General features: G+C 45.0%; 1 protein-coding gene across 2 annotated transcripts; it reads right to left on the reverse strand.

Annotated features, from left to right (window-relative positions):
• Positions 1–3,058: 3,058 nt before the first annotated feature.
• LOC129839047 (mucin-2-like) lies at positions 3,059–19,179 on the reverse strand. 2 transcript variants are annotated; one of them, XM_055906311.1, is made up of 14 exons: positions 18,853–19,179; positions 18,589–18,675; positions 18,423–18,482; positions 17,990–18,173; positions 17,151–17,781; positions 11,201–11,721; positions 9,260–11,091; positions 8,935–9,087; positions 7,822–7,904; positions 7,485–7,634; positions 7,273–7,389; positions 6,818–6,905; positions 5,202–5,353; positions 3,059–5,086 (listed from the first exon to the last, which is right to left on the reverse strand). In XM_055906311.1, exons 2-14 carry the CDS (start codon positions 18,634–18,636, stop codon positions 4,876–4,878), a joined length of 4,230 nt encoding a protein of 1,409 aa, XP_055762286.1. In that variant the 5' UTR covers positions 18,637–18,675; positions 18,853–19,179; the 3' UTR covers positions 3,059–4,875. The 2 variants fall into 2 exon arrangements, with proteins under 2 accessions (XP_055762286.1, XP_055762288.1); XM_055906313.1 differs by lacking the exons at positions 3,059–5,086; positions 5,202–5,353; positions 6,818–6,905; positions 7,273–7,389; positions 7,822–7,904 and having other exon boundaries at positions 7,492–7,634.
• Positions 19,180–19,743: the final 564 nt, after the last annotated feature.

The raw sequence follows: 19,743 nt of genomic DNA on the forward strand, positions 1-19,743 counted from the left end.
GCTATGGATGTAAGGACTGACCAGCTAAACATCAAAATTATAGTGTTAACCCTTTACATTAAGCAGAATTGGACTATATGGACTGGCCCACATGTAAATGTTTCTAAAAGAAAAAGATATGAGAAGAATATGCATAACCATGGTAGCAATTGAAAGGGATCACTTTGAAGATTTTTAAAAATATTTTTTAAGTGACTGAATTTTTGTATTCGAATTTTGTAACAGATTGTGCACACATTAATTTGTTGTGGAAACACTATGTAAACATAAATGGAGATTTTAGTTCTGGGTTAACCAATATTATGTAAACCAGAGGAGGCTAGTGGGAGGAGCTAAAGGGCAACGGGCTCATTGTAATGGCTGGAATGGAATTAATGGAACAGCGTCAAACATGTTGTTTCCATAGGTTTGATACCGTTCCATTCATTCCATTCTAGCCATTACGATGAGCCTGTCCTCCTACAGCTCCTCATCCCTGGAAAATGTCACTTTCATAGGGTATAGAATAGTCTGATTATGCTGCGTTCAAAACAACTGGGAACTCGAAAATCTCCGACTTCGGTGCATTCAAGACAACTGGGAACTAGTTCAGGCTGGGAAAAATCGGTCTGAACATCCAACTCAGAATTCCAAGGCGGAAACTCTCTTAGAGATCCGCCTTTCCGACATGAAGATCACTGACGTCATGATTTGACCTAGTTTATTTTTTTCAAGTTCCCATTGAAAGCACCATAAGTCCTCAAGAAATCATGAAAATAAAACAATTAGCTATCTCATTAATCATAATTTATTTGATTGAAGAACACTAGTCTTAAAGTCACTTGATGATAACTTAACTATACATGGACAACATTTTCACTAAATAAACTTCATAACTGCTCTTCTCTGTACAATAGAATTCATCTGTCAAGTGAAACAAAGCTTCAAACCATGTTTAAGTGAACCAAAATCCAGAAAATGGAAGGTGAAGTCACTTCCTGACACGGTAGACTCCTCCTCCTCACCATTCTATCATCCTTGCATTCTGTCATTCAGGGACGACTGATACTACACCAGTCATGTGTGATTTCCACACCTAAACATTTTGTGGAACACTTCCTGTATCATTTTCATTGACACAATGAGACCACTCTTGAGCTGTGTAGCGAAGTCAGACTGTATCTGGGGAGGGGTGGTTTCACGTGGAGTGATGATGTTGACGCTGGCCACACGGAGGCCATACACAGGCATTTCCACTTTGTCTTTAGTGTTTAACCGCTGCTCTTCAAAACAGAAACACTGGGAGGGGGAAAGAGATGTGCTTATTAAACATCAGAGAAAACAGACTCAATATGTTTTGATCACATCTTTACTAAAAATTGTATCGTTGAGAGGGATGTGGCAAAAGGAATGGCAAATAAGTCTGGCTGCACAACCGATTGGTAAAAATACTGTTGAGAGATCGTGACTAAACTGAATAAAATGAAGAAACTACACTATGAAACAATGACAAAGAATGATAGTAAAACGTTTTGGAGCACCTTCAATTACATTTTGGGAAAAAAGGCAAACTCAGTTGTATTATTCAATGAAAGATCAAAAGAGTCCATATTAACAAAGGAAATTGAAGGACTAACAGTACAGTTAGATAGCAATATAAACGGTACCATAGAGGCACAGAATAAGTTAGAGGAAAAACAAAAAGAAATGGAGGAACTTATTCAAGAAAGATCTAGTGTAATATATTATAAAAATAAAGCGAACTGGGTGAAATATGGTGAAAAATGCACCAAATTCTTTTTCAATCTTGAAACTTGTTACAAATGATGGAGTCACGCATGATTCAACAAATTATATTTTGAAAGAGGAAGTGAAGTACTTTAAGAATATGTTTTCGTTTCAGTCTCCTCCATCTTCACTAACCGAAACTCATTGTATGGATTTTCTCTATTAATAAGGTCAAATGAACATCTGTACAGAAAGACTCACGTGAAGCCAAATTACAGAGGAGGAACTTCTCGATGCAATTAAAGTCTTTAAGTCTGGGAAAACTCCAGGGCTGGATGGCATACCAGTGGAAGTATATAAAACTTTTTTTTGATATACTCAGAGGACCATTATTAGCATGTTTTAATCAACGGTAGACTATCCGATACTCAACAAGAAGGTCTGATTCCATTATTACTGAAACAAGACCCAGTCCATTTAAAAAAGTGGAGGCTTCTTACACTTCAGTGTTGTGATGCAAAAATTCTAGCTACAGTTGAAGTCGGAAGTTTACATACACCTTAGCCAAATACATTTAAACTCAGTTTTTCACAATTCCTGACATTTAATCCTGGTAAAAATTCCCTGTTTTAGGTCAGGTAGGATCACCACTTTATTTTAATAATGTGAAATGTCAGAATAATAGTAGAGAATAATTTATTTCAGCTTTTATTTCTTTCAGTTTATATACACTCAATTAGTATTTGGCAGCATTGCCTTTAAATTGTTTAACTTGGGTCAAACATTTCGGGTAGCCTTCCACAAGCTTCCCACTATATGTTGGGTGAATTTTGGCCCATTCCTCCTGACAGAGCTGGTGTAACTGAGTCAGGTTTTTAGGTCTCCTTGCTCGCACACGCTTTTTCAGTTCTGCCCACAAAAAATGACATGGTTCAACTGTCTGGTTCCTGACCCAATCTGCTGTTGAATGCTCATTACATATTTAAGCAATTTGGCATGAGTGGGTGTGGTATATGGCCAATATACCACAGCCCAGGGCTGTATCCAGGCACTCCATGTTGTGTCGTGCTTAAGAACAGCCCTTGGCCGTGGTATACTGGCCATATACCACACCCCCTCTGGCCTTATTGCTTAAATATATCATGAGCATTCAACAGCAGATTGGTTCAGGAACCAGACAGTTGAACCATGTCATTTATATGTAGGTACATATGGAACAGACTCAGGAAACAGACAGTTGAACCATGTCATTTATATGTAGGTAAATATGGAACAGACTCAGGAACCAGATAGTTGAACCATGTAATTTATATGTAGGTACATATGGAACACAGACTCAGGAACCAGACAGTTGAACCACGTCATTTATATGTAGGTACATATGGAACATACTCAGGAACCAGACAGTTGAACCATGTCATTTATATGTAGGTACATATGGACACAGACTCAGGAACCAGACAGTTGAACCATGTAATTTATATGTAGGTACATATGGAACACAGACTCAGGAACCAGACAGTTGAACCACGTCATTTATATGTAGGTACATATGGAACACAGACTCAGGAACCAGACAGTTGAACCACGTCATTTATATGTAGGTACATATGGAACACAGACTCAGGAACCAGACAGTTGAACCACGTCATTTATATGTAGGTACATATGGAACACAGACTCAGGAACCAGACAGTTGAACCACGTCATTTATATGTAGGTACATATGGAACACAGACTCAGGAACCAGACAGTTGAACCACGTCATTTATATGTAGGTACATATGGAACACAGACTCAGGAACCAGACAGTTGAACCACGTCATTTATATGTAGGTACATATGGAACACAGACTCAGGAACCAGATAGTTGAACCATGTCATTTATATGTAGGTACATATGGAACAGACTCAGGAACCAGATAGTTGAACCATGTCATTTATATGTAGGTACATTTGGAACAGACTCAGGAACCAGACAGTTGAACCATGTCATTTATATGTAGGTACATATGGAACAGACTCAGGAACCAGACAGTTGAACCACGTCATTTATATGTAGGTACATATGGAACAGACTCAGGAACCAGATAGTTGAACCATGTCATTTATATGTAGGTACATCTGGAACAGACTCAGGAACCAGACAGTTGAACCACGTCATTTATATGTAGGTACATGTGGAACACAGACTCAGGAACCAGACAGTTGAACCACGTCATTTATATGTAGGTACATATGGAACAGACTAAGGAACCAGACAGTTGAACCACGTCATTTGGATGTGGTAGAATGTGATTCAGAAGAATCAGAATCAAAATGTGATTCAGCACCAGAGAGGTCACGGTTGCAGGTGTTTACTACAAAGCAAGATCAATGTGTTATCCAGCTAACTTGCCTAAACATTCTGAAATAACTTGTTTTATAGAAATATATAAAGTGCATGGTATAATAAAACAAACAAAAACACATATCTAAGTTTAGCTTTCTTAATGAACCAGAAAATCAATAGTTATTTCTGGTTGCTTATCAAAGTTATAGCGCAAACTCATTGATCCTGCTGTGTAGTATTCCCTTCTGGGCTGCATTCAGCAGGACACGTTGGACAACCTTCAGATAGAAATGTGTTTGGTAGAACAAACATGACTCTCTGGCATGTATAACAGTAGTTCAGAGTGGTCTATAGTGGTCTGTAGTTGTTCAGAGTGGTCTATAGTGGTCTGTAGTTGTTCAGAGTGGTCTATAGTGGTCTGTAGTTGTTCAGAGTGGTCTATAGTGGATGAGTGGTCTATTGTGGTCTGTAGTTGTTCAGAGTGGTCTATAGTGGTCTCTAGTAGTTCAGAGTGGTCTGTAGTTGTTCAGAGTGGTCTATAGTAGTTCAGAGTGGTCTATAGTGGTCTGTAGTTGTTCAGAGTGGTCTATAGTGGTTCAGAGTGGTCTGTAGTTGTTCAGAGTGGTCTATAGTGGTCTCTAGGAGTTCAGAGTGGTCTATAGTTGTCTGTAGTTGTCTCTAGTAGTTCAGAGTGGTCTGTAGTTGTTCAGAGTGTTCTATAGTGGTCTGTAGTTGTTCAGAGTGGTCTGTAGTAGATCAGAGTGGTCTGTAGTAGATCAGAGTGGTCTGTAGTAGATCAGAGTGGTCTGTAGTAGATCAGAGTGGTCTGTAGTAGATCAGAGTGGTCTGTAGCTGTGTAAGCAGACGTCTCCATTGAGGTGTGCCGTCAGGACAGTTCCCTGCGCCCCCCAACGGGCGAGCTGACACCCCAGCTCTGGGAACCAGACCCCCTGCTGGCCCTGACGCCCCCCAAGCTGCCACACACACACGGAGCCGGACCGGAAAACCCCAACCACACTGGAGCCATGGACATCAACCTCCACCAGCCTAGGGAGAGAACACACACACACACAGAATAAAACACACACCCACAAACGACAGAGAGGTTAACACACAATTCCCTCTTCCTGCCAACTCGCCCTTTCCTCCTCCCCCCTCTCACCTCCCAGTGCAGGCTTTGGGGAGGCCTAGTCTGGTTGCCAGGGCGACGGTGCCAGTCAGAGGGTTGGTGGCGACCAGCGAGAACAGAGCCCCTCCCTCTTCCTCCTCCACAGCACACAGGGACGGGTGTTGCAACAGGACAAACAGCACCCCCTGTAGGACGAATGGGGACATGACAAATCAAAATTCATTCAAATAGAAAAATCAAAAATCAAAAAAAGAAACAACCAATAAAACAGGACAACATCATGACTATACATACCATCACTATATCTACAAAGGTACCCCCGCACATTGACTCGGTACCGGTTCCCCCTGTATATAGCCTCGTTATTGTTATGTAAATGTGCCGCTTTACTTTTTGATTGATTAGTTTGTTTTTTTAACTTTAGTTTATTTAGTAAATAATTTATTAACTATTTCTTGAACAGCATTATTGGTTAAGGGCTTGTAAGTAAGCATTTCACGGTAAGGTCTACACACCTGTTGTATTCGGCATATGTCACAAATACAATTTGAGTTACACATTGACTGTCTCAATTCTCTGTACTCTCACAATACACTTGTTCACTTCCCTTCATGGATTTAGAAGGAAAGTAGTGGACACTCCCTCTTACCCATGGATGGGTTATGGACAGTAATGCTTTTAAAAAATGTGTGTGGGAGAGAGTGCACATAGAGAAAGGGCAGAGAATTGGGTGGTTTGGGACGCAGACACTGGGAGGTTTCGTAGGACGGAGTGGGACATGACAACATCATCATTATTCAGTCAAGGTGGGTGGAGGCTGTTGGTTAGACATGGGGAATTACATGGTGAGAATACACACACAACGATCAGAAATTCTCCCATGTCCTGTAGGTTCTCTCACACATTATAGTAGGAACGAACACACTCTTTCTGGTACAGATACTACACACACACACACACTAAATACACACACACACACACACACACACACTAAATACACACACACACACACACACACTAAATACACACACACACACACACACTAAATACACACACACACACAGTAAATACACACACACAGTAAATACACACACTAAATACACACACACTAAATACACACACACTAAATACACACACACACACACTAAATACACACACACACACAGTAAATACACACACACACACACACAGTAAACACACACACACACACACACACTAAACACACACACACTAAACACTAAACACACACACACTAAACACACACACACTAAACACACACACACACTAAACACACACACACTAAACACACACACACTAAACACACACACACTAAATACACACACACACACACTAAATACACACACACACACACACTAAATACACACACACACACACACACTAAATACACACACACACACACAGTAAATACACACACACACACACAGTAAACACACACACACACACACACTAAACACACACACACACACACACTAAACACACACACACACACACTAAACACACACACACTAAACACACACACACTAAACACACACACACTAAACACACACACACTAAACACACACACACTAAACACACACACACTAAACACACACACACTAAATACACACACACTAAATACACACACTCACGCAGAGGGAGTATCCTCGGAGGCAGGTCGTATCCGTGAAACCATCTCCCAGAGTGATGCTCCGCAGCAGCTGCCCCGTCGCCACGTTCCTGACAAACACACACACACACACAGTTAACGGAGAAGATTCTCATTCAACTGTAAACAGGTTTGAGAAGTCATTTAGCAGATGCTCTTATCCAGAGAGAGACTTACAGTCAGTGCATTCCACTAAGATAGGTGAGACAAGCACATATTACAGTCATTGGAAGTTAAAGCGTTCCTCGATAATGCAGCTGTCTACAAAACCAGTGCAAGTGTCTTTGAAAACCTTTCAATTAGAGCATCCTGGTGCCGGGGACCTAAAGGGGTGTTTTTGCTCTAGAACTACACCACTTATTAAAATAACCTCAAGGCTGCCCCCGTTTAGGACCCCAGCACCAGGAAGCACTGAATTATCTACATTCTCTTGCTCACCACAGAACAACATGTCCGCCGTGGGTTGAGCCAATCAGAGCGTCAGTCTGTCCCTCCACCGCCGCCACGGTCCGCACGCGCTCAGTAGGACAGACCAAAGACAGGCAGGCCTGCAGCCTGAGAGGTCAGAGAGACAGAAACACAGACATAGAGTTCACACACACAGCATTAACCATGCCAGACGAGAGAAGACCCTGGTCACCCGTGGTTACCTGCCATCCTGTGTGAGTGTGTAGACCTGCAGCGGGGTTGTGGCTACAGAGTAGGAGGAGCTAACAAGCCTTCGGTTGGACATGCCCAACACCATCTGGACCTCCCCCTCACACAGCACCGCCTGGGACAGACTGGAGCAGCACAGTACCCTACACACACAGAGACACATGTGCACAGACACACATATTAATAGAAACATTTACAGACGCATGAACACAGAGACAAGCAAAGAAGAGGGAGAGAGAGGAGAAAGAAGAACAGGGAAGAAAAAGAGGGATGGGGGAGTGGTAGCAGTATGTGTGTGTGTGTGTGTGGGGGGGTGGGGGGGGGTAGTACCTGGCCTCTCTGATTTCCAGATGGCCCAGAGTCACACACAGAAGCCCAGGAGCGTCCGGCACAGGAAACACTGACATCACTGACTTAAACACACACACACACACACACACACACATTAAATACACACACACATACAACGTACACTCACTGGACGGTTTATTAGGTACACCCATCTAGTATCGGTCGGGCCCCCCATTGCCTCCAGAACAGCCTGAATTCTTCCGGGTATTCTACAAGGTGTGGGAGACGTTCCACAGGGATGTTGGTCCATGCTGATGTGATGTCATCACGCAGTTTCTGCTGATTGGATGGCGGTACATTCATGCTACCAACATCCCGTTACATCTCATCCCACAGATGCTCTATAGGGTTGAGGTCTGGGGACTGACCAGGCCACTCAAGTAAACTGAACTCGCTGTCATGTTCCAGGCGACGTTTTTCCACTCCTCTTGTCCAGTGTTGGTGACGGCGTGCCCACTGGAGCCTCTTCTTCTTGTTTTTAGCTGATAGGAGTGGAACCCGGTGTGGTCGTCTGCTGCAATAGCCAATCAATGACAAGGATCCACGAGTTGTGTGTTCTGAGATGCCGTCCTGCGCCGTTATTTGTCTGTTTGTGACTCGCCTGTTAGCTTGCACGATTCTTGTCACTCTCCTACTCATTCAAGGGTTTTTCTTTATCTGTACTATTTTCTACATTGTAGAATAATAGTGAAGACATCAAAACTATGAAATAACACATATGGAATCATGTAGTAACCAAAAAAAGGGTAAACAAACAAAAGAGAGAATGCTAAGAGTGTGCAAAGCTGTCATTAAGGCAAAGGGTTGATACTTTGAAGAATCTCAGAATCTCTTTTTTTATATTTAACACTTTTTTGGTTACTAGATGATTCCATATGTGTTATGCCGTAGTTTTGATGTCTTCACTAAAGAAAGAAAAACTCTTGAATGAGTAGGAGTCCAAACCTTTGACTGGTACACACACACACACACACACACAGTATTTAACACAGTTGTTACACACACTCATTAAACACAGAAACAGCCATAAACAATATAAAAGTCAGTTGTTACACACACACACACACATTAAGACACACAACACATAGTTACTTCTATGAAGGTCCAGGTGTGCAGTCGTCTCCAGTGTGGGGGGTTGGTCTGACCCCAAACACACACCTCCCACTCTCCTGCCACCGCTACACATACACCTACTGACAGCCACGACACACAGCACACATCCACCAGGCTGCCTCCTGCAGGGGCCTACACACACACACACACACACACACACACACACCATTATTATTACACACACACACACCATTATTATTACACACACACACACCATTATTATTACACACACAGACATTCTCTGAAGTGAGTTGTGACATGGATGTTGAAATACACAACAATGGCTTGACATCACAGTATTGACCTTCAGTGTGTGAGAGAGCTTTAAGACACCCTCCTCTGTCATCCCATCCCTCCTCTTCTCCTCTTTCTTCCTCCATGCTCTCTCCTCCTCTCCCTCTCCTCTCTCCTCGGTGGCCTGTCTGGTTGAGTGGAGAGAGGGAGCTGGCTGGCGAAGAAGCTGGGTAGGGGGCGATGGAGAGGGTGTATTTGGGGTTGGAGGGAGAGACTGAGGCAGTAGTAGAGGAGTGGGAGGGAGCAAAAGTTGGGGCAGGGAATCAACCAGGCTGGGGTGGCAGAGAGCGAGGGAGGGAGGGGAGGAGGAGAGCGGGATGGCTGGAGAGGGGCAGGGAGAGAGGGAGGGAGGAGAGAGGGCTTGGGTGGAGGGACTAGAGGGGAAGGGGAGGGTCAGGGTGGGGGGGCAGGGAGAGCAGGAGAGGGGGAGGGGCAGAGTGGGGGGGAAGGGAGGGCAGGAGAGGGGCAGAGAGGAGGGGCAGGGAGGGCAGGAGAGGGGCAGAGAAGAGGGGCAGGGAGGGCAGGAGAGGATGTGAGTCACCGCCTCTAAAGAACGTAATGGGGGGCTGTCAGGGAGGGAGAGGGGTATGTTGGGGTTAGTGGTCAAGGGGTTAGGGCTCATCCCTAAGGAAGGTAAGGGGGGACTGGAGGAGAGGGGAAGGGAGTGGGTGTGTCCGTGACGGGTGTGGCTGGTTAGGGAGGGGCTAAGGAGGAGCAGGGAGGGGCTGGGGGGGACAGCACACTCTGCATCTGTCTCCGTCCGGAGGGAAGGGCACTCAGTAATGCACATGGAAGGACATTTGGTTAGGCACTCGACAGAGAACTCCGTAGGGCACGGAGAAAGGCACTTAGTCTTTGTGTGGAAGGACGGACACTCGGGAGGGCACTCGGTCACTGTTTCAGTTTGAAGGGAAGGGCACTCAGTAGTGAGTCGGCCTGTCTGCTGGTCTACTGAAGGAAAGTCTATAGACTGGCATACTAAAACGGTAAGCTGATGGCCTATAAGCTGGTCAACAGGATGGTCTGTAGACTGATGGCCAGTATGCTGGTCTACAGGGTTGTCTGTAGACTGATGGCCTATAGGCTGGTCTACGGGGTGGTCTGTAGACTGATGGCCAGTAGGCTGGTCTACAGGGTTGTCTGTAGACTGATGGCCAGTAGGCTGGTCTACAAGGTGGTCTGTAAACTGATGGCCAGTAGGCTGGTCTACAAGATGGTCTGTAGACTGATGGCCAGTAGGCTGGTCTACAAGGTGGTCTGTAGACTGATGGCCAGTAGGCTGGTCTACAAGGTGGTCTATAGACTGATGGCCAGTAGGCTGGTCTACAAGGTGGTCTGTAGATTGATGGCCAGTAGGCTGGTCTACAAGGTGGTCTGTAAACTGGCAAACTGAATGGTACTCCGAATGGAGGTCTGTAGAATGGTCTAGTGAGTCTGTAGACTGCTGGCCTATAGGGTGGTCTATAAGATGCTGGCCTATAGATATGTCTATAGACTGTTCTACCGGAGTGACGCAGTCTGTGATAGGAGGGGTGAGGCTGAGAGGGAGGGGCTCAGGCGTAGGCGCTTTAGATGTCTGACCGCCTGTGTCGCCGTGGAGACCGTGGACCGAGCCTCTGCTGCGGCGACGACGCATGTTGTAAGGTGAGAAGGATTCCAGTTCTGGGACGGCAACGGCAGACGAGGCGCGAAGCTTCTGGAGCTTTAGCTGTCCGAACTGGTCGTCGGGGAGATGGAAATCCCGGAGGTCAAAGGTTGAGATGACGCGGCCCAGACTCCCAGGGTGCACTGCTGGTCCTCCAGGGGAGAGGGAGGAGGGCAGGAGGAGAGACCACACACTCTCTACACACACACACACAGAACACGAGTGAAAGGATGAAAATGTTAGTTGATAATTGAAGTCACAGTGAAACGTAACAGCCTTCAGATACACCACACGGCTCAGTCCCACCTTTGCTCTGCTTTGATGTGTGAATGAGGGGAGAGACACAGCTCCTTCTGAAGATGGGATAAAGCTGTTCCTCCACACCTCCAGAAAGAGGCCAGCGCTCCAGACATCCACCCCCAGGGAGAGGCTGTGAGGCTGGGCTAATAGCGGCCGGGGTCTGGGTGTTGTCTGGGCCTGGTGCTGGAGGATCCGAGTCCAAACTTAGAGAGCGGCCCAGTCTCGGCTTCCTTCCTCTCCTCCTCCGGCCTCTGATAGGCCGAACACTGCAGGCTCTGGAAGGTAAACGCTCACTCTGATTGGCCCCTGACTCAGCGGTAAGCATCTGATTGGCTGATGGCTCCTCGACCGGTGTGCGATTGGTCGGTGAGTTTGAGGTCAGTTGACTTGAGCACTGGCGGTGATTGGAGGGTTGTGCTAGTGAGTCGGAGTGTGAAGTTGAGAGTGAGTGTGTGTCAGACATCTGGCCCCTGCTCCTTCTGTGGCGCCCCCTGTTGAGTTGGTTCAGAATGACGGCCTGCAGGTCTCTGAAAGTAGCATTAACAAAACACCTTACATTAGATTTGTGAACCACAGACGAGACGGAGCAGGCTCACATTCAAATTACTGACACGGCGATTTGTTGATGGAAAACGCTAAATGATGGAATTTCACGTGGACGAATGGTTATGCATCCCTCCAATAGAGTTCCAGACACTTAAAGAATCTTTACCAAGGCGCATTTGAATCTGTTCTGGTGGCCACAAAGCTTTATGTTGGCGTTTCCTTGATTTTACCTATAATACAATGCATTCATCAAGTATTCAGACCCCTTGACTTTTTCCACACAGCTTGTTACGTTACAGAGTTGAAACGGTATGAACATTTCATATCACGATTACAGTGACCAAAATGATCACAGTTATCAGTATTGTCAATGTTATCAGTATTATTTGTATTGTCAGTATTATCGCGGTTATCAGTATTATGGCGGTGTTGTTAAGATGTGCTGGAAATGTTCAAAAAGTACTGTTACAATGAAATCATTTCAACAAGTCTTATACTGAAAACCAACAAATAAAATTAGCAGCACTATGCACTTTTAAAAATAATATCATTAACATTAAAGATGGCGCCATGCACTAAGTTTCCTTAGTGCAGGTTTTAATGAACACAACCTTAAGTAAGCAAATCAAATGTCCATAAAAAAGCATCACAAGTAAAGCAATGTGCATGTAAGAACAATACAACCATATGTAAACAAATCCAACGTGAAGGTGATGACATTAAAATAACACAATATGTAAACAAATCAAATGAACAACACTGATTGTATGTCCGTTCTCTCCTTCATAAAGAAACAAGGTGCTGCTGGTCTAACATCCTGTATGTATGTTCTCTCCTTCATAAAGAAACAAGGTGCTGCTGGCCTAACATCCTGTATGTCTGTTCTCTCCTTCATAAAGAAACAAGGTGCTGCTGGTCTAACATCCTGTATGTCCGTTCTCTCCTTCATAAAGAAACAAGGTGCTGCTGGCCTAACATCCTGTATGTCTGTTCTCTCCTTCATAAAGAAATAAGGTGCTGCTGGCCTAACATCCTGTATGTATGTTCTCTCCTTCATAAAGAAACAAGGTGCTGCTGGCCTAACATCCTGTATGTATGTTCTCTCCTTCATAAAGAAACAAGGTGCTGCTGGCCTAACATCCTGTATGTCCGTTCTCTCCTTCATAAAGAAATAAGGTGCTGCTGGCCTAACATCCTGTATGTCTGTTCTCTCCTTCATATAGAAATAAGGTGCTGCTGGCCTAACATCCTGTATGTATGTTCTCTCCTTCATAAAGAAACAAGGTGCTGCTGGCCTAACATCCTGTATGTATGTTCTCTCCTTCATACAGAAACAAGGTCTAACATCCTGTATGTATGTTCTCTCCTTCATAAAGAAACAAGGTGCTGCTGGCCTAACATCCTGTATGTCTGTTCTCTCCTTCATAAAGAAACAAGGTGCTGCTGGCCTAACATCCTGTATGTATGTTCTCTCCTTCATAAAGAAACAAGGTGCTGCTGGCCTAACATCCTGTATGTCTGTTCTCTCCTTCATAAAGAAACAAGGTGCTGCTGGCCTAACATCCTGTATGTCTGTTCTCTCCTTCATATAGAAACAAGGTGCTGCTGGTCTAACATCCTGTATGTTTGTTCTCTCCTTCATAAAGAAACAAGGTGCTGCTGGCCTAACATCCTGTATGTATGTTCTCTCCTTCATAAAGAAACAAGGTGCTGCTGGTCTGGTACTGGTACTCCCTGTATATAGATGCACAGTGATCTGGTCCTGGTACTCCCGGTATATAGATGCACAGTGATCTGGTACTGGTACTCCCTATATATAGATGCACAGTGATCTGGTACTGGTACGCCTGTATATAGATGCACAGTGATCTGGTCCTGGTACTCCCGGTATATAGATGCACAGTGATCTGGTACTGGTACTCCCTATATATAGATGCACAGTGATCTGGTACTGGTACGCCTGTATATAGATGCACAGTGATCTGGTCCTGTACTCCCTGTATATAGATGCACAGTGATCTGGTCCTGTACTCCCTGTATATAGATGCACAGTGATCTGGTACTGGTACTCCTGTATATAGATGCACAGTGATCTGGTACTCCCTGTATATAGCTGCACAGTGATCTGGTACTGGTACTCCCTCTATATAGATGCACAATGATCTGGTACTGGTACTCCCTGTATATAGCTCCACAGTGATCTGGTACTGGTACTCCCTGTATATAGATGCACAGTGATCTGGTACTCCCTGTATATAGCTGCACAGTGATCTGGTCCTGTACTCCTGTATATAGATGCACAGCGATCTGGTCCTGTACTCCTTGTATATAGCTGCACAGTGATCTGGTCCTGTACTCCTGTATATAGATGCACAGTGATCTGGTACTCCCTGTATATAGATGCACAGTGATCTGGTACTCCCTGTATATAGCTGCATAGTGATCTGGTACTGTACTCCTGTATATAGATCCACATTGATCTGGTACTTCCTGTATATAGCTCCACATTGATCTGGTACTGGTACTTCCTGTATATAGCTGCACATTGATCTGGTACTGGTACTCCCTGTATATAGATGCACAGTGATCTGGTACTCCCTGTATATAGATGCACAGTGATCTGGTACTGTACTCCCTGTATATAGCTGCACAGTGATCTGGTCCTGTACTCCTGTATATAGATGCACAGTGATCTGGTACTGGTACTCCCTGTATATAGCTCCACATTGATCTGGTACTCCCTGTATATACCTCCACATTGATCTGGTACTCCCTGTATATAGCTCCACATTGATCTGGTACTGGTACTCCCTGTATATAGCTGCTCATTGATCTGGTACTGGTACTCCCTGTATATAGATGCACAGTGATCTGGTACTCCCTGTAAATAGCTGCACAGTGATCTGGTACTGGTACTCCCTGTATATAGCTGCACAGTGATCTGGTACTGTACTCCTGTATATAGATGCACAGTGATCTGGTACTGTACTCCTGTATATAGCTGCACATTGATCTGGTACTGGTACTCCCTGTATATAGATGCACAGTGATCTGGTACTCCCTGTATATAGCTGCACAGTGATCTGGTACTGTACTCCTGTATATAGATGCACAGTGATCTGGTCCTGGTACTCCCTGTATATAGATGCACAGTGATCTGGTCCTGTACTCCCTGTATATAGATGCACAGTGATCTGGTACTGGTACTGCCTGTATATAGATGCACAGTGATCTGGTACTGGTACTCCCTGTATATAGCTGCACAGTGATCTGGTACTGGTACTCCCTGTATATAGATGCACAGTGATCTGGTACTCCCTGTATATAGCTGCACAGTGATCTGGTACTCCCTGTATATAGCTGCACAGTGATCTGGTACTGGTACTCCCTGTATATAGCTGCACAGTGATCTGGTACTCCCTGTATATAGCTGCACAGTGATCTGGTACTGGTACTCCCTGTATATAGATGCACAGTGATCTGGTACTCCCTGTATATAGATGCACAGTGATCTGGTACTGGTACTCCCTGTATATAGATGCACAGTGATCTGGTAATCCCTGTATATAGATGCACAGTGATCTGGTACTGGTACTCCCTGTATATAGATGCACAGTGATCTGGTACTCCCTGTATATAGCTGCACAGTGATCTGGTACTGGTACTCCCTGTATATAGCTGCACAGTGATCTGGTCCTGTACTCCCAGTATATAGATGCACAGTGATCTGGTACTGGTACTCCCTCTATATAGATGCACAATGATCTGGTACTCCCAGTATATAGATGCAGTGATCTGGTACTGGTACTCCCAGTATATAGATGCACAGTGATCTGGTACAGGCACTCCCTGTATATAGATGCACAGTGATCTGGTACTGGCACTCCCTGTATATAGATGCACAGTGATCTGGTACTCCCTGTATATAGATGCACAGTGATCTGGTACTGGTACTCCCTGTATATAGATGCACAGTGATCTGGTACTCCCTGTATATAGATGCACAGTGATCTGGTACTGGTACTCCCTGTATATAGATGCACAGTGATCTGGTACTCCCTGTATATAGATGCACAGTGATCTGGTCCTGGTACTCCCTGTATATAGATGCACAGTGATCTGGTCCTGTACTCCCAGTATATAGATGCACAGTGATCTGGTACTGGCACTCCCTGTATATAGATGCACAGTGATCTGGTACTCCCTGTATATAGATGCACAGTGATCTGGTACTGGTACTCCCTGTATATAGATGCACAGTGATCTGGTACTCCCTGTATATAGATGCACAGTGATCTGGTACTGGTACTCCCTGTATATAGATGCACAGTGATCTGGTACTCCCTGTATATAGATGCACAGTGATCTGGTCCTGGTACTCCCTGTATATAGATGCACAGTGATCTGGTCCTGTACTCCCAGTATATAGATGCACAGTGATCTGGTACTGGTACTCCCTCTATATAGATGCACAATGATCTGGTACTCCCAGTATATAGATGCACAGTGATCTGGTAGAGGCACTCCCTGTATATAGATGCACAGTGATCTGGTACTGGCACTCCCTGTATATAGATGCACAGTGATCTGGTACTGGTACTCCCTGTATATAGATGCAGTGATCTGGTACTGGTACTCCCGGTATATAGCTGCACAGTGATCTGGTACTGGTACACCCTGTATATAGATGCACAGTGATCTGGTACTGGTACTCCCAGTATATAGATGCACAGTGATCTGGTACTGGTACTCCCTCTATATAGATGCACAATGATCTGGTACTCCCAGTATATAGATGCAGTGATCTGGTACTGGTACTCCCAGTATATAGATGCACAGTGATCTGGTACTGGCACTCCCTGTATATAGCTGCACAGTGATCTGGTCTTGTACTCCTGGTATATAGCTGCACAGTGATCTGGTACTGGTACTCCCTGTATATAGATGCAGTGATCTGGTAATCCCTGTATATAGATGCACAGTGATCTGGTCCTGTACTCCCTGTATATAGATGCACAGTGATCTGGTCCTGTACTCCCGGTATATAGCTTAATTCTTCTGTATTTTATTCCTTGTGTTACTATTTGTATTTTTCTTATCTTATTATTTTTAACTGTGCATCATTGGGAAGGGCTTTCAAACTTTTATTTGATTATTGGTCTAAAAGGAGCTAAAACAGCCAATTTCATCATGAAATGGTTTGTGATACAAATGTAAAAAGCATATCAAACATCCTTCCTCCCAATTAAATCTATTCGTCCCACCCTGGCGTGGAATCACCCAAGCAACCTGCGGATCTGAGACGAAGGCATGCTTCGCCGTCTTGTGGTTCTGAAGTAGTACTCCACAATAGAATAGAGTACAATACAATCAAGTATAACAACAACAGATATTAAAGGAGACCACTAACCTGTGGCTCTGTGAAGAGGCCATGCGTCTCGTGGTTCTGATGTAGTATTCTACAGGGAACGGCAGACCTTCCACCAGAGTGCACGAGTCCAGGACCCCCCCAGTGTTACACAACCCAACAGCCCCTAACACAGAGACTCCCACAGCTCCTGAATCACCACCCTCTTCTCTCTCATGCTCTCCATCTCTCCTCAGGTTCACCCCTTCCTTCTCCATCTCCTTCTGTCCATATGTCCTCTGTTCTTTTCTCTCCTCTCCATCTCTCTGTTTCAGTGCCTCTTTATCTGGAGTGTCCCTCTCATTCTCCTCCCTCTCACCCTCCTTCTCTTCCTCCATATTTCTCTTCTCTCCGTCCTCTTCTTTATCTGTCCGTGCGTCCAGCTCCAGCCCATCCTCGCTGGTCTCCGTGTCGTACATCCCCCCTGCCCCCTCGCCGCCCTGGACCCTCCCCGTCCGCTCCCAGCGCAACCGGCTTCTCCGTGACCTTAGCCGGAGGGAGTGGCTTCGTCTGTGAGGGTTAAGGTCAGGTGTCCGAGGGCAAGAGTCATCGACGGGGAGGAGGAAGCGGATGGACGGACTCCTCCGCCTGGGGTTCTCAGATTCCACTGGACACGATGCCGCCACAGTCGAGTCTGCACACATACACACACACTACAACGTCATTTCCAATACACATTACAACCTGGATATAACCTGAACACACACACTACGTAATTTCCAACACACATTACAACCTGAAAACACACACTACAACCTTAATAATATAATAGCGGTAAGCTCAAATATGCTAACGTCACAATTTTTTTTACAGCACTTAGTTTCTAATACGGGGAGACTGACCTCCAGCGGGGCCTGGTGGTGAGGCCGAACCTGGGGCTGTCCTAGCAGGGCTACCAGGGGAGAGGGAGGGTAGAGCTGGGTTGGGAAAGGTGCTGGCTGGGACTGGGTCTGTCTGGTCCTGGAGGTTCTGCTCAGAGATCCGACTCCTCACATGCTTCCGCACGGCATCTGAACGCTCAGCTCGCTGTGTGTGTGTGTATAGGGGGATAATGTACATCAATGTTGTCAAACATGTGCATAAGGTGAATGCACCAATTTGTAAGTCGCTCTGGATAAGAGCGTCTGCTAAATGACTTAAATGTAAATGTAATGTGCAGTACTACACAACGCAGATATCATTCATGATTGTGGTGCTTACTACACACACTACTAACCCACCAGTGCATACACCCCCCACACACCTGCTACCGCCTTTACACACCATATCTCTCACCTGTAATCTCTGAACTGTCCTGGAGTACTCCCTCTGTAGCAGGGCCAGTTTCCGCCTCAACTGGGGAGGGACACACACACACTTATCATGCTACTTGAGAAGGAAGGTAGGCCTAGCTACATGACCGCTTACACAGGGCCCTACTATATGTAAACATTACACCTACCTCCTCCTTGTCATCGCAATGGAGCACGCGCTCCAAATTATCCTCCATTCTTGTCACGCGATCCTAACGGTCACCATTGACAGTTAGCTAAAACACAAGAGAGGTTTTCAAATAAAAACCTGTAGATTTAGCAAGTGAACAAGAATCTTAGCTAGCGCTAGCTGACAAACTAGCTAGTTAGCTAACTAGTTTTAACTACTGCAACGTTAACTACCTCACATTTTCAGAATAGTAGCTAGTAGCTAATTATTTGATAACACGTACCATTCAAAGCCATTTGTTTCTGTATTTATCGGCGTCAATATGCTAGCTAATCACGTTTTTTGTGGGGGCAGGAAGGATTCCAATCCAGTCGCTGTTTTTTCTGGTTTAATCAATGAACAAAGCAGACCAGGCCCAGCTGCTATCGCATTGGTGTCTACGGGAGCGCCACCCTGTTAAGCAGACCGTAAATTGATATTTTTTTTAAACGGCCTTAGTGAACTCTTTATTTATCCACCATTTTTGTCCAAACTCTCCCGCGACTTCACGGTCCAGACAAGACCAATGGATAACCGAAAATGCAACAGCCGGGTGACTGCTTCTCAGGAAGGCTGCCGAGGGTGGAGTATATCTTCTCCTTCTTTGGTATCATGGCGTTCACACATTTTGTTTGTGCATGCCGCCACCTACTGTTCGATAGTGTGTGTTCAATCACGTTACATTTGTGATACAAACAGAGGAAGAAAAAAATTGTCCACCAACTAACCCGACACCTGTATACCACAGATGAGGCTGGTGAGAGGAGCTATAGGAGGACGGGCTCATAGTAACGGCTGGAATGGAATAAATGGGACGTTATCAAACATATAGAAACCACAGCTTGTTTGAATACTACACAATGAGTACATACTATTAGTTAATTTTAGTATACTGTAAATGAACGGTAGCCTTTCAGTTGAGAGTACTAGCACTTCGCCTGTCTACCGGAAGTTGATGCTGTTGTTATGCAACTTCTTGCTAGCTTGTTAGCATAACAAATAACTAGCTGACATTTTACGATTTTGGGTGTGTTTGTAAATTCAATCTGGAGTGCCAGAGTGCGCTCTGGGCCTTTTCGTAAATCAGGAGTACGGTTGATCTGCGAGTTCTGACCTCACAATGGCAGTCAAGCAC

The sequence above is a fragment of the Salvelinus fontinalis genome, chromosome 40 (assembly GCF_029448725.1).
Source record: "Salvelinus fontinalis isolate EN_2023a chromosome 40, ASM2944872v1, whole genome shotgun sequence".
NCBI lineage: Eukaryota > Metazoa > Chordata > Actinopteri > Salmoniformes > Salmonidae > Salvelinus > Salvelinus fontinalis.

Bases quoted from the DNA above. Each gene is read 5' to 3' on its own strand.
- LOC129839047 (XM_055906311.1), bottom strand. From the start codon at position 18,636: ATGGAGGATAATTTGGAGCGCGTGCTCCATTGCGATGACAAGGAGGAG. The intron at 7,905-8,934 runs GTAACTATGTGT...TGTGTGTTTAAG, and splicing joins ACACCTGGACCTTCATAGAA to TCAGTGATGTCAGTGTTTCC. The intron at 7,635-7,821 runs GTACTACCCCCC...CTGTGTGTGTAG, and splicing joins CTGGAAATCAGAGAGGCCAG to GGTACTGTGCTGCTCCAGTC.